General features: G+C 40.4%; 1 protein-coding gene across 2 annotated transcripts in view; it reads right to left on the reverse strand.

Moving 5' to 3' along the window:
• Positions 1-13,193, reverse strand: part of Appbp2 (amyloid beta precursor protein binding protein 2) — a 32,418-nt gene extending 19,225 nt beyond the window's left edge. The window contains exons 1-5 of one of the 2 annotated variants that reach the window (XM_055619935.1): positions 13,109-13,193; positions 11,394-11,545; positions 10,594-10,717; positions 1,930-2,098; positions 349-438 (exon numbers count right to left, since the gene is read on the reverse strand). In XM_055619935.1, the coding sequence (XP_055475910.1) occupies positions 349-438; positions 1,930-2,098; positions 10,594-10,717; positions 11,394-11,514 (504 nt within the window). In that variant the 5' untranslated portion in view covers positions 11,515-11,545; positions 13,109-13,193. The remainder of the gene's footprint in view (positions 1-348; positions 439-1,929; positions 2,099-10,593; positions 10,718-11,393; positions 11,546-13,108) is intronic. The other variant, XM_055619936.1, reaches the window with a different exon arrangement.
• Between the last annotated feature and the right edge of the window lie 669 nt (positions 13,194-13,862).

Consider the following 13,862-nt stretch of genomic DNA (forward strand, 5'->3'; position numbering starts at 1 on the left):
AACTTCAGTGAGCTGAAACAATTATTTCAAGGTTTCTCTGATAAAAGAAAATTAGATAAAATGTATCAACAGGTTTTTGTTGTTGTTATTAAGTTTTTTGAGAAAGAATCTCACTATGTAGCTCTGGATGTCCCAGAATTCACTGTGTAGACCAGGTTAACCTCAGAGTCCCACCTGTCTCTGCCTCTCAAGTGCTAGGACCAAAGCTGTGGGGCACCACACCCAGCCATGGGACAGTTTTGATTAGAAACTAAATTTCTAAGACTAAGCAAAGAAACTTAAAGAATAGATCAAATTAGTTGAGCCAAATAAGTCCTATAAACATTTAATGTTTTACATTATATTCACCTTAGATGCTTGTCTTAAAACATCCACCACAACTTTGACTGGTAAGCCTGATGTAATTTCCTTCATCGCCTCAACGCACCACTTGTATGCCTTTGAAAACATTGAAAAGAGAAAGAAAAGTAACAAACTCAACAAAGTATTTAATGAAATTATTGTGAATTTATCCTACAAGATTTCAACTACTTAAAGACAACACAAATTATTATTTTTTTAAGAATTATTTATTATTTATATAGCATTCTGCCTGCATGTGTGCCTGCACACCAGATCTCACTATAGATGGTTGTGAGCCACCATGTGTGTGGGAGGGGGCTAACAGAATCTATGTGGTTGCTGGGAACTGAACTCAGGACCTTTGGAAGAACAGTCAGTGTTCTCAACCTCTGAGCCATCTCTCCAACCCTGACATACAAATTTTACATGAAATACATGGAATTTTCTGAGACTATTTTTTGAAAGTGTGAGTCGATCACACTCTATTTGCTTCTTACATCCATACTTTTTCTGAAGCCAAGTGTGGCGGTGCACACCTGTAATTCCAGAGTCAACAGGAAGGAGGACTTTCCGGAGTTCAGTGAATTAGAGGTGATTTTAGGAGTGCTAGCAAACATTCCCCCTCAAAAACGTTTTTCTAAATTAAAATATTACAGATTGTATTTTTCCCAGAAACCTTTGTATATAGCCTCTCCCACTGCCTTAGGAAGCATTCCCTTTCTTCTAGCCCACTCGTTTACCAAGCTCATCTTTTGGACTTTGGTCCAAGATTAAATTTCCTGTATTATCTTTCCCCTTCTGTTATACTGTATTGTCTCTGTCTCTCCTTCCTTCCCTCTCTCCCCCTTTCTTTCATTCACCCTTTCTTTCTGAGATAGGATTCACTATGTAACCTTGGCTTACCTGGAGCTTGCTATGTAGATCAGGCTGGCCTCAAACTGCCTGTCTCCCAGGTGCTAGGATTATAGGTGTGTGCTATTATACCTAGCTATTATTTTCTATGTTGTCTGTTTAGTAGGGCTTACTTTATGCTACATATTGTTCTAATAAGCACTTCATTGATGACTTATACAGGTGGGACCATCCCTGGGCTGGTGGACCTGAGGGCTGTAAAAAAGCAAGCTGAGCAGGTCATGGGAAGCAAGCCAGAAAGCTGCACTCCTTCATGTGCTCTGTAGCAATTCTTGCCTCCAGTTTTTTGCCTTGAGTTCTTATCTTGATGTTAAGATGAAATAAATAAGTTGCTTTTGGTTACAGTGTTTTATCACAGAGGTAAAACCCTAACTAAGATAGCTACTAAGTAAGCTGATTGTTTCAAAGTAATACAATAACATTTTTGAAACTATGGTACCTATAATGCAGTTTAAAGACCTTTCAGTGGTAAGGTGCTTGCCAAATTAAATACTTATGTTCAAACTTGGGTTTAAATAGTTAATCCAAAATGACATATAAACAAATATGTCTATTAACAAAGGATTTCCTTTAAAACAAGCTGGGCAGACAAATACCTGTACAAAAGTTTAAGAGCCCTAGATTTCACTTCATATATTCAGATCCATCTCACAAATGCTCCTTTTGCCAACTTACCTCATCATAATGGCTCTTTGCAAACAGGAGCGCACACAATTCTCCGTAGAGGGCAGCTCTGTTTGCTTGCTGGCCGTGTTTTGACAGCTTATCCATGTACGTCTGAGCTAATTTAAATGTTTCCTCACCTAGATGATATTTGCAATTTCCATTTCGCACATGAAGCAACCTGAAAAATACAAGAGTCCTTTAGTTTTGACACTTCCAGTGCAGTGACTCTAGCACTCTCTTAAAATGACGATGCAGCACCTAAAGGACAAGACAGTGGATGGAAGAAAGGCTGCATTTGAAAGAACCATTGTCTAAAGTGTCAGTGATAATGCTGTAAGTTTTTTGTGATTGATCTCTCCCTAAATATTAAAATATGCTGCTTACTCAGCATGTGCTAAACAAAGAAACAAAAAATCCTTTTATTCCAAATTCAAATATAATACAGAAAATGTGAAAAATTTAAAAAAAATCAATCTGCCATTACCTTTCTTTCTAATTTTTTTCTTTTAATATCTGTGTACCATTTCATCAGTTGGCACTACTCCCATTCATGCTGCTTCGTAAGTACTCATTTCTGCTTACTGTTACATTAAGGTAAATTCAATGATAAAACTATGGTAACTATTTGTCCTACACTCTCTGTGGCAGAAAATCCTATGCTACAGAAAACAATGCACAATCTGCTAACAATCTAATGAGAATGAAAGAGTATCAACACGCTTTAGATCAGACTAGACTCTAGGCAGTGGGCTATGTACATCTACAGACAATATGGGACAAGAAGAATAGCTGTTAGGACAGACAAATACTTATCTTTTATAGTGCTTATTCTCTTTTACAGTGCTTATTTTTTAAATGCTATAACCACCTATAAGGGCAATACATTTTTCTGAAAATGTGTAGAACCCAGGGCAATAAAGACATAAAAGATACTTCAAAGAAACCAAGCAGGGCATTAATATCAGCACTCTAGAGGCAGAGCTAACTGTCTAAAAATAAATAAAACCAAATAAACAGACAGACAGATAAAAGCACATGAGAAGAAGACATAAATAGGTGGTTGAGCCTTTCCTACAATGTGTGAGGCCCTCTGTTCATTCCCTAACACTACACAAAAAGGAGATGGAAGGATAATTAATCACACTGCTCTAGAATGCTGGGTGGAATGACTATTTTTGAGCAAGGAAATCAAGTATGAAGAAGCTGAGCAGCATAAAAGAATAAAAAACAGCAGATAATTGAGTGAGGCTGGCAGCACAAGCCCTGGGCTACAGAATGAGTTCAAGGCCATCAGTGGTGACTTAGCAAGACCTTGCCCACAATAAATAAATGAGTAAATAAGTAAGTGCGTGAGTGAGCGAGTGGACGAATAAATACTAGGGCTGAAGATGTGGTTCACCCAGCAACATGCTTTTTTGGCATACATCAAACCCCAGTCCACACACACTAGACACGGTGGAATGAACCTACCATCCAGCACGTGGACTGTAGATTCAGGAGGAGCAGATGTTAAAGGTAATCCCCTGCTACATAGACAGTTCAAAGTTAGCCTGGGATGCATGACACCTGTCTCAAATACTAGTAATAATAAAAAGATTTGGCTTGTGATAGAACATTTTACTATATAAAAACACTTGGGCTCAATTGCTAGCATTAAAAAGAAAACCTAGAAAAATATTTTTTTCATGCTATACCGAAAATACTAACATATCAGCAAACCAAAATGAGAAACATTCTAATAATCTAAAAGTCTATTCTTTCTTTTATAGTCAGGGGACACACATAGAAAGAACTGCAGATAGTATCAGGCATATTCAAGATGATATGGTTTTAGACTGCCTAGACCCCCCCCCCCCAAAAAAAAAAAAAATTCAAAAGGGCAGAAGGATTGCTGGTTAAGAAAACATTCAGTGCTGTGCATGGGCCTTTAGTCCTAGCAGAAGAAATTTAGGAACAGCTTGATCTCTTTATAAAAGGTAGTGCATATGATGTTTTAACACCCTCATTGAGGGTTTTTGTGCCACTAAATTTTCTAGCAATAGGGTATAGTGAAGAATAAGAGAGAAACAAACTGCTTGGTGATGTAATCCTAGCCAGGGCAGCTGGAGCATGACAAATGTGAAGTCAGCTGAGGGTACATAGCAAGACCCTGTCTGAAAAAGATGAGAAAAAGGCAGAAAAGGGGAAGAACAAGAAGGTGGCAAGTGCGTCTGGAACACGCTGTGTAGAGGACTGTGTACAGGAAGATGAGGAAAGAAAGAAGTCATGTGGGAAGTTTTAGTTCAACAGCAGGAAAGATGATTTCACTTGGCTGGTAGAGCAATGCTATTTAACAGAATTCCCTCAGTGCTGGAAATGCTCTAAGCTAAGTGTGAGAGTACATACCTGTAACAGCGGCACTGGAGGCTGAGGCAAGGAAACCTTTGAGATCCTTTGAGGGGGGCAGCCAACCAACAAAGCCCCTCAAAAATCCCATTTGTGACAGCAAGGCCACCAGAATGAAGCCCTTATAACAGACCAGAACTGAATATTCCAAGGGGGATTTTTATTAGAGATGCAGGTGTGAATGAGAGAGGGGTAAGCACAGATGCTACACTTCACCGGGAAGGAAAGCAGGAGCCGCCAATGCTCTTCACCGTGCGTACTCCAGGACGATGATCATCTCTGACCATTACTGAGTAACTGGCACATGATAGGGCAACAGACTATTGGAGGAGGAGATGTTAAAGGTAATTCTCAGCTACACAGTTCAGAGTTAGCCTGGGATGCCAGAAAGGCACTGCTTGGTGTTTCTCCAGTCCTTGCTGGTGGTCTATTAAAAAAAGGAGGGCAATTAAATATAGAGACCCATTAGGTTCATCTGGCCTGAGAGTAAGCAGAATTAAAGATCCAAGAAACTTTTGGTACAGTTGGCAAGTCTGAGCAAAGAGTACGGTGCCAACGTGTGAAAGTAGTTTATTTTTACAATTAACAACAATGTGAGCAGACACTAAGACTCATAACCAAACCCTCGGCAGAGTGCAGGGAATCATATGAAAGAAGGGAAGTTAGTATGATATGGAAAGGATAGGAGCTCTACAAGGACCAAATATATCTGGGCACAGGGTCTTTTCTGAGACTGACACTCAACCAAGGACCATCTATGGATATAACCTAGAACTTCTGCTCGGATGTGGCCTGTGGTAGCTCAGTAACCAAGTAGTTTTCCAAAGTAAGGGGAACACAGACTATTTCTAACAGGATCTCAGGGGCGGGCTGTTTCACCCCCCCCCCCCCCCCCCCCCACCGGGAGGAGCAGTCTGTTAGGCCACAGAGGAGGACTTTGCAGCCTGCCCTGAAGATACCTGATAAAACAGGATCAGATGAAAGGGGAGGAGGTCCTCCCCTATCAGTGGACTTGGAAAGGGGCAGGGAGGAGACCAGGGAGGGAGTGTGGGGTTGGGGAGGGAATGAGGGAGAGGGATACAGCTGGGACACAGAGTTAACAAAATGTAACTAAAAAGAAAAATAAAAAAATAAAAAAAAAGAAATATGATTCAATTGTCAAAAAAAAAAAAAAACAACAACAACAACAACAATGTGAACTCACACCTCCCCCATCAACAGCTACTGCAAAAATCAACTGTTGTTGTTGTTGTTTGTTTAGTTTTTTGAGGTAGGACCTCTACAAAGCCCTGGCTATCCTGGAACTCAAGAGCTCTTTATGCCTCTGCCTAAGTGCTAGAATTAAAGGCATGTGCTACAATGCCTGGCTGAAAAGCAACTACTGTGTACCATGACAAACTCTTCAAGCTTCAAATGGAAAATATATAAACATAGAAGTCATCTAGTTTACTGCAAGATTAAAAGGCTGTACTGGCGAGATGACTGAGAGTAAAGGCAGTGGCACATGTACAAACCCAGATTTCAGTGGAAAAAGATAACGGGGTCCCAAAAGTCCAAAAGTTGTCCTCTGGCATAAGCCATGGAATGTGTGCCTATATGTGCATGCATACACACACCGACACAGAATAAGAACCAAATGAAAGCTGGCTAGAGAGATCTCAAAGGATAAGGAGCTTGCTATGAAAGCCTAAGAACCAGAATTTAGATTCCCAGAACCTACCTAAATAGTACGGGGCAGGCCTAGGGACAACCTAGAATTCTTGAGGAGAGAGGGACAAGGGATTTCTGGAAAAAGCTGGATAGCTAGATCAAGAGACCTTACCTCAATGAAGTGGAAAGCAGTCAAGGAAGAACCACTGTCAACTACATGACTCTACATGCACTCGCGTAAGTACCCACACATGTGAACACACATACGCATGGTACAAACACAAGCATACAATTTATAAAAGAAAGCAAGTTACTAGATCCATATCAGACAGGCAAAAGCAAAATACATGACACCAGGTGGAAAGAGGCTCAGTAAATAAGAGCAGCCCTAACTGTTCTTTCAGGCAGCCAGATGCTGGGGTGAAAGCTTACTAGCTCAGAGGCAGAGAAAGCACCCAGCTGACCTTTCTACTCATGTTGGAAATGGAAGAAGCCAAAAGCCAATCACTTAGTAAGAATAAGAAAAGGTGAGCTTATTAAGGAGCCTCAGAGGCTGAAAACATTCTAGGCATCCGTTAGATTGTATGGAGGCTAGAAGCTTTCAGGACTAGGCCTAGGTTAGCTGACAAAGGCAGTAATCCTCTGAGACAACAACTGAAGCAGGTGAATAAAAGTTTCTTTTACACGTAACAATCTGTCAATCCCTAAGACCCAGATGGAGGAGACAATGCTCTCCTGGAAGTTGTCCTCTGACCTCCTGATGTGCACTGTGTCCCATCCCCTTCCCCTACTCCTCCAAAAATAAAAACAAATGTAATTTTTTTAAAAAACTCAAGGGACTAAACTGGGCATGGTGGCACACACCTTTAATCCCAGCACTGGAGGATCTCTGAGTTCCAGGCCAGCCTGGTCTACAGAGCAAGTTCCAGGACAGCCAGGGCTACACAGACAAACCTTGCCTCAAACAAACAACCTGAAAAAAGAAATAAAGAAAAAGAAAAGCCTAGAGACAGATCATGAGGATCATGAACTAATCAATGGATTCATAGTGTGATGGCATCACTGGGACACAGTGAGAAGGCGGCTCTTGGGACACAGCATACAAATTGAGTCTCTGCTTTCTTTTTTATTATTTATGTGTACGTGTGTATGCCTATGTATGAGGTCAGGGAGGTGTCAGATCCTGAAGCTGTGAGCTGCCTGATGTGGGTTCTGGGAATCAAATTCATGCTTTATACAAGAATTTAAAATGTAAACCTGGGGGTGGTGGCAGAGCACACCTTTAGTCCCAGCACTTGGGAGATAAAGTCAGGCAGATCTCTGAGTTCAAGGCCACCCTGGACTACAGAGCAAGTTTCAGGACAGCCGGGGCTACATGGAGAAACCTTGTCTCAAAAAATGAAACAAACAAACAAACAAACCCCCCCCTCCAATCCATGCTCTTAGTCACTGAGCCATGTCTTCAGCCCTTGAGGCTCTGCTTTAAATGCTCTTGAATATGCACCCTGGAATGCAAGTGCGGGGCCATATGGTGATTCTATGTTTAGACTCTGAGAAGCTGCCAAACTGTGCATTGCACAGCTGCATCATTTTACACTCGGCAACAGTATATGCAAAGGCTGCAATGTTTCTTCATCCTCACCACCACTACCTTTCTGCTTGTTTTGGCATTGCTGGAAATCCACCCTACAATATGAAACATGCTGGGCAAGAGCTCTTGCCATAGCGCATTAAAACAAAATCCTTGATATCTTATCTGTGTCTGACTTAGAGTTTCCTAACGACTGATATTCCTACTACTATTGTTTTCATATGCTTGTTCCCAATCTACACAGCTTCTTTGGAAAGTGTCTTCTCAAGTCCCTTGCCTATTTAAAACCTTGGGTCATTTGTACTTACTAATACATTCTAAATACTAGACCATGGCCCACTACATGATTTGTAAATCCTTTTTCCCATTCTACAGGTTGTCCTTATTGGAGCCAGGGTCAGTGGGAATGGTGGTGTAGCCCTGTACTCCCAAAACTCAGGAAGCTCAAGTAGGTGGACAAGACAGTGCAGGTACAAGAGAGAAAAGAGGAAAGAGACTGATGAGATTTTGCTATGTACCCTGAGTGTTGAGATTACAGAAGTAAACCACAAGACCTAGCTTGATACTGTCCTCTGCAAATTTTCTAGAGGATTTAGATGTCCTTTATTTCTAAAGTCAAGTTCTCAGCAATGCCAAATACCTCTGCCTCCCGAGTGTTGGAATTACAAATGTGGACCACAACACCTAGTTAACTACATTCTGAGTCATTGAGTGTAGTCTTTTTCCCCTTTCCAATACGGATGCTCTTTACTTCTTTTTCTTGCACATTGTGGTTAAAATTTCCAACATATTATTGACTATCTACAGTAGACGTCCCTTACCCTTTTCTTGATCCAGTGAGAAAAAAGCATCCAGGGTAACACCAAGTTACTGTTGTTTTTCTTTCCCCCTTCCCCAACTCTTCCCAATGGTACCATTCTTCTACTTGGTTTGAGACAGTGTTTTGCTATGTAGCTCAAGACAGTATTACAGACATACATCCACCATGCCCTGTAGTTTGTTATAGCAAAGAGGTTCTCTCCAACTTCTAGCTTCCTGCTAGGTTTTGTTTGTTCTGATTTCCCAAAAGACAGGGTTTCTTTGTGTGTAGCATTGGCTGTCCTGGAATTCCCTCTGTAGATCAGACTGGCCTTGAACTCACAGAGATATGCCTACCTCTGCTTCCCAAGTGCTTTGATTAAAGGCATGTACCACCACACAGCTGCTCTGAGCATTTTTATTAAGAAAGGATAGCAGACTGACAAATACTTTTCAACATCCACTAAAATTATATTTTTTATTCAATCTATTATCATGGCATATTATAGTACTTGATTTTCATGTCTAAGTACTCTTGCATCCTCGGTTTAAATCTCACTTTAAGATTATAATATAAATTGTTTTAGATAATCTTTTAGATTTGATTTGTTAGTACTTTGTTAAGGATTTTTGCATCTATAGTTAAGAAGGTACTGGTTTCTAATTGTGTTTTTTTGTTTTGTTTTGTTTTTTGGTGATGTCTTTCCTGGGCTTTCATTAATAGGATCATAGTGGCCTCATAAAATGAGTTGGGAAGAAACTCTTCTTCAATATTCTAGAGTCTGGGATAGACCAGTGCAAACTCTTTAAATGCTTGGCACAATTCACCAGCAAAGTCTTCTAGTTCTGAATTTTCTTTGTTACAAGAAAATTTGCAATTCCTATTTGTCAGAAATTTTCAATCTCCATCTGTTATGGGTCTGTTGAAATGCTCAAGTTCTTCCACAATCATCTGGATAGTTTGTGCATTTCTAGAAATTTGTTTCTTTAATCTAAAATTTCCAACTGATAATGTACAACTTTTCCTCAGACTCCCTTATGTTTGTTTGTTTGTTTGTTTTTAATTTCTAGAAAGTCAGCAGTTACGTGCCAATTCTGTCTTCTGACTATGGTTATCTGAATCTTCCCTTTTTTTTTTCCCATTTAATTTGACTTAAGCTAACAAGGAGCTGGAGAGATAACCCAGCAGTTAAGAGCACTGGCTGTTCTTCCAGAGGACCCGGATTCAATTCTCAGCACCCACATGCAGCTCAGAATTGTCTGACTGAAGCTAACAAAGAAACCAGTGTAAGACGTAGCAGATAAGTCAGAAGGATGCAGCTCAGAATTGTCTGACTGAAGCTAACAAAGAAACCAGTGTAAGACGTAGCAGATAAGTCAGAAGGAGCCATTCTTGCCCCTCTTGCTTAATGACAGGCCTGAGTGTGCTGAAGCACTGATGATGTTTGCACAGGACTGAGGTGTAAGCTGTGACTAATTTAAAGCAGTATTAGAGTAGGGATGCCATTCCCCTTGCCAGTAACTGACTCAGAGGTTACCAAAGGTTCTGGCTCTGGCTTGTAGACCCACAGAGGTATCTGCTAGTACACATTAGGTCCCGGGGTCTTGGTAGGTTTGAAAATGTTCTTTGCCCTTAAAAAAAAAAAATTAGTGAGGTATATATACACTATTTTTTCTCAAACACTGAGATAACATTATTTTGTTTTAGCTTCTCATTTCTATTTATCTTTGGACATCAGAGAATTAAAATACATGAGATACAGGTTCTCTTTTAATCCCTGTTCAAATTGTTTCCTACCCAACTCTCAAGAAAGCTTTCACTTCATAAAAATAAACAAACAAACAAATAAATAAATAAAGAGCCAGGCTCTGAGTTCAAGGCCAACTTAGTCTACAAAATGAGTCCAGGACAGCCAAGGCTACACGGAGAAACCCTGTCTTGAAAAACAAAAATAAAATGCTGGGCCTGGTGTTGCACCCTTTAAATCCAACAGCTGGGAGGCAGAGAACGAGGCCAGGCTGGACTACACAGAAACATCCTGTCCCCACACACATGCACAGACACCTATAACAGGCTAATGACATTCTGGTAATGGAAGAAGGTTGGACTAAGCAAACCATGACATAATTATCACCTAAGAGATTTACTCAGCTGTTGGGAATATAACCAGAATTCTGAATCCAAACCACCAGCACTAAGCAGCACTTTAACTATGTACCACTTAATCACAGGCCTGGCTCCAGCTTACCTCACACAGCACTCCACTGCATGAAACCAGTGAAGCATCTCATCATGTAGAGTACACAACTGAAGGCAAGAGAGAAAAACCTTCTCCGCCTCGCTGTACCAGCCTGCGTCGGAAAGAAAGCCACCTGAAGAACAAAATCAGTAATGTTAAGGGACCCAGTGTACTGCCTGAAGGCTAGTGACACATTTACAACTAAATACTTGAACAAAAACTCCCTAGTATTAACATCTTATGTTTAACTTATAAAAATGTTGGTCCCCAGCACAAAAAGAGGGAACAATAATTTGAATAAATAATTGCCTGAAACATACTTTGTAAAGTTGTGAAAAGTACTTGGGTTACAAAATTATCAAACAGTATTTTTCAATATGCATAAGCCTTTCCAGAATATTTTAAGGTGATGTATCTGCTATCATTATAGTATCTCCAGAAAAATTAAAAATAACTAATTTTGGAAATGAGAAACAAAACAAGGCCCTGAAAAGATTTGTGTCTCCTGGGACAGCACAGAGTAAGCAGTTAAAGAATTTGGTGACAGCATGACACAGCAGAAAGACCTGCTTTGGGATCCCAGAGACATGGGATTCTAAGCATAGCTCACTGAGGACTATGAGCTCACCCATTCCCTCACTTCCTCATCCGTCAGTGACACTGCTGGCACTGTGCTGGAGTGCCGCACCTACGTACGAGTGACAGTTGCTCACAGCCTGCCTGTGCAGACTGAGAACTCTGTATAGTTAGAAGGGTTAACCACAAGGCCACCGCAGAATAAAACACCCCTCTATTTTGCCATGACTTACCTAAGACAAAGCCAACCTGGATGGCCTTCTCCTTTACTGCAGCATCTGATTCTGCTATGTAAGAACACTGTCTACTGAATGAGTAGGCCAAGACAGAAGCAACTCTAACACCATGATCCATCAAAGCCTGAAAACAATGATGAAGCAAATGTCTGAAAGAGAAGAGAAAGATGATTCTAGAGGGGTAACTGATTTTATCCCTTTAGAGCTGGCTGCTTCTTTATGAAATATGTCACCATTGTTTTCCAAAACAGAATAAGGTGAGTGAGGATAAGTCTGTAAAAACATAAAAATAAAATAAATTCAGGAGGCAGAGGCAGGCAGATCTTGATGAATTTGAGGCCAGCGGTGATCTGCAGAGGGAGTTCCAGAGAAACCAGGGGGAAAAAATTAAATATGCTCCAAAATAAAAAGACACTGAGCCAGGTGTGATAGCGCACACCTGTAATTCCAGCATTCAGGGAGACAGAGCCAGGCAGATCTATGCAAGTTCGAGGCCAGCCTGGTTTACAAAGCAAGTCCAAGACAGCCAAGGCTACACAAAGAAACTCTGTTTCGAAAAACAAAAGACAAGTGGGCTAGGCTCAGCAATTGCTTCCCAAGCCTGACAACCTGACTCTGGACTGCCAGAATACACATAAATACACATATATCCACAGAGTAGCACAAGCACCAATGATCCCAGTGCAACCCTAGGAAGTGATGGGAGGCGTGAACAAGAGACTTACTGGAAGCTCCCAGGTTAGTGAGCCTGGCATGTGGAGCAGGGAACATAAAGAGAGATATCATCTCAAGTAAGGTGTAAGGGCAGAGACGGCATCCAAACATGAGACCCTGCTTCAAAACCAAAACCAAGCCCCTCAGTAAGGGCTTTACATTTATTTTTAAAGCACACGCATGTTCTTTGAGCTTTCCCATCATGTATAAAGTATGACTATTATCATCATGTTGTTCTTCAAGGGTTTCCATTGAGCTGTAGTCCCGTGCCATGGAATTTACTATCATAGCATTGGGTGGTGGCTTTTGTCTACTCATAAACTTTGTTTTTATGGTGAAAAAGTCTATTGCTGGTTGATGAACAAGGTTAAGTACACTGAATTTACTGAATTTTATACATTTTCAAATAATTTATGTTCATTGGTGTTTTGTCTGCATGTATGTCTGTGATGTCAGAAGCCTTGGAACTAGAGCTAATGACAGGTGTGAGCTGCCATGTGGTGCTGGAAATTGAATCTAGGTTCTCTGGAAGAACAGTCAGGGCTCTTAACTGCTGACCATCTCTCCAGCCCTATATAAATTATTTTTTTATCATGTTATGTATATGAGTGTTTTGCCTGTGTGTATGCCTATGTACCATATGTATGCCTGTTGTCCTTGAAGGCCAGAAGAAGGTGCTGGATCACCTAAAAGTAGAGTTACAGATAGTTGCTGGCTGTCGTGTAAGTGACAGGAATTGTATTTGAATCCTCTGGGAGAGCAGCCAGTGCTCTTAACCACCAAGCTTATACATTTAAAAATGGTATTGGTGGCAAATTTTATGGTATATGTTTTAGTAGGTTTTTTTTAGAGACCTCGTCCCCAATCTGTAATCCAAGCACTTATGTAGAGGCAGAAGGACCAGAAGTTTAGCAAGCTCAAGGCCATTTTGGGCCACATGAGACAAGGAAGGAAGGAAACTAGCAAACAAGCTATCCTACACACACACACAAATTTACCTTTTATCCAAAGCTCTCAAAACTTTAGCAAAAACTTCCAAATCACAGAATTCACTGCCCAGTTGACATAAGCGTCCCTGTTGGTAAAGCTGTAAAAATAAAAAAAAGAAAAATAATTATTTCAAACTTTTACATTTAACTTTCTACTTTGTGATGAAAAAAAAAACTGATGTAGAAGAGGATTTATTTATTCGTTCATTCGTTCTTTCTTTCCTTCCTTCCTTCCTTCATTCATTCAGTCAGTCATTCAGGCAGGTAGGCAGGCAGACAGGATTTCTCTGTGTAGTTTTGGCAGTCCTAAAACTCAAGACTATTGATCTTGAATTCAGAGCTCCACCTGCCTCTGCTGGGATTAAAAGTGTGTGCCACCATCACCGGTTCCATAAAGAAAAAGTATAATGAATAAATTTTTACAACTTATAAAAACTTTTTTCTACTGTGAAGCAGAAGAGCACATGGTAAAAGGACCAGGAAGTGGTATATAACTATATATTTGCCATATGTATGCCTACTATGAGAAACTTCAATCTGTTTATTTTTTCCTTTAAACAAAACTAGATAATTTAAGTTATCAAAATAACAGCAAAGACAGTGTCTAGAAAACAGAGCTTGTCGAGACGCTTTTAGGGGCCTTCAGTCCGTTTCAAATTCTCAACTTAGTTCGGCACATATTTCACAAGCACTAACCTTATACAGTACATCTATCTCTAGAGATCCGTAAAGTCTGACTTGTAAGAACTTTTTAAAAAACCAC

Source organism: Psammomys obesus, unplaced genomic scaffold, assembly GCF_907164565.1.
Source record: "Psammomys obesus unplaced genomic scaffold, mPsaObe1.curated_primary_1811, whole genome shotgun sequence".
In the NCBI taxonomy this organism is placed as follows: Eukaryota; Metazoa; Chordata; class Mammalia; order Rodentia; family Muridae; genus Psammomys; species Psammomys obesus.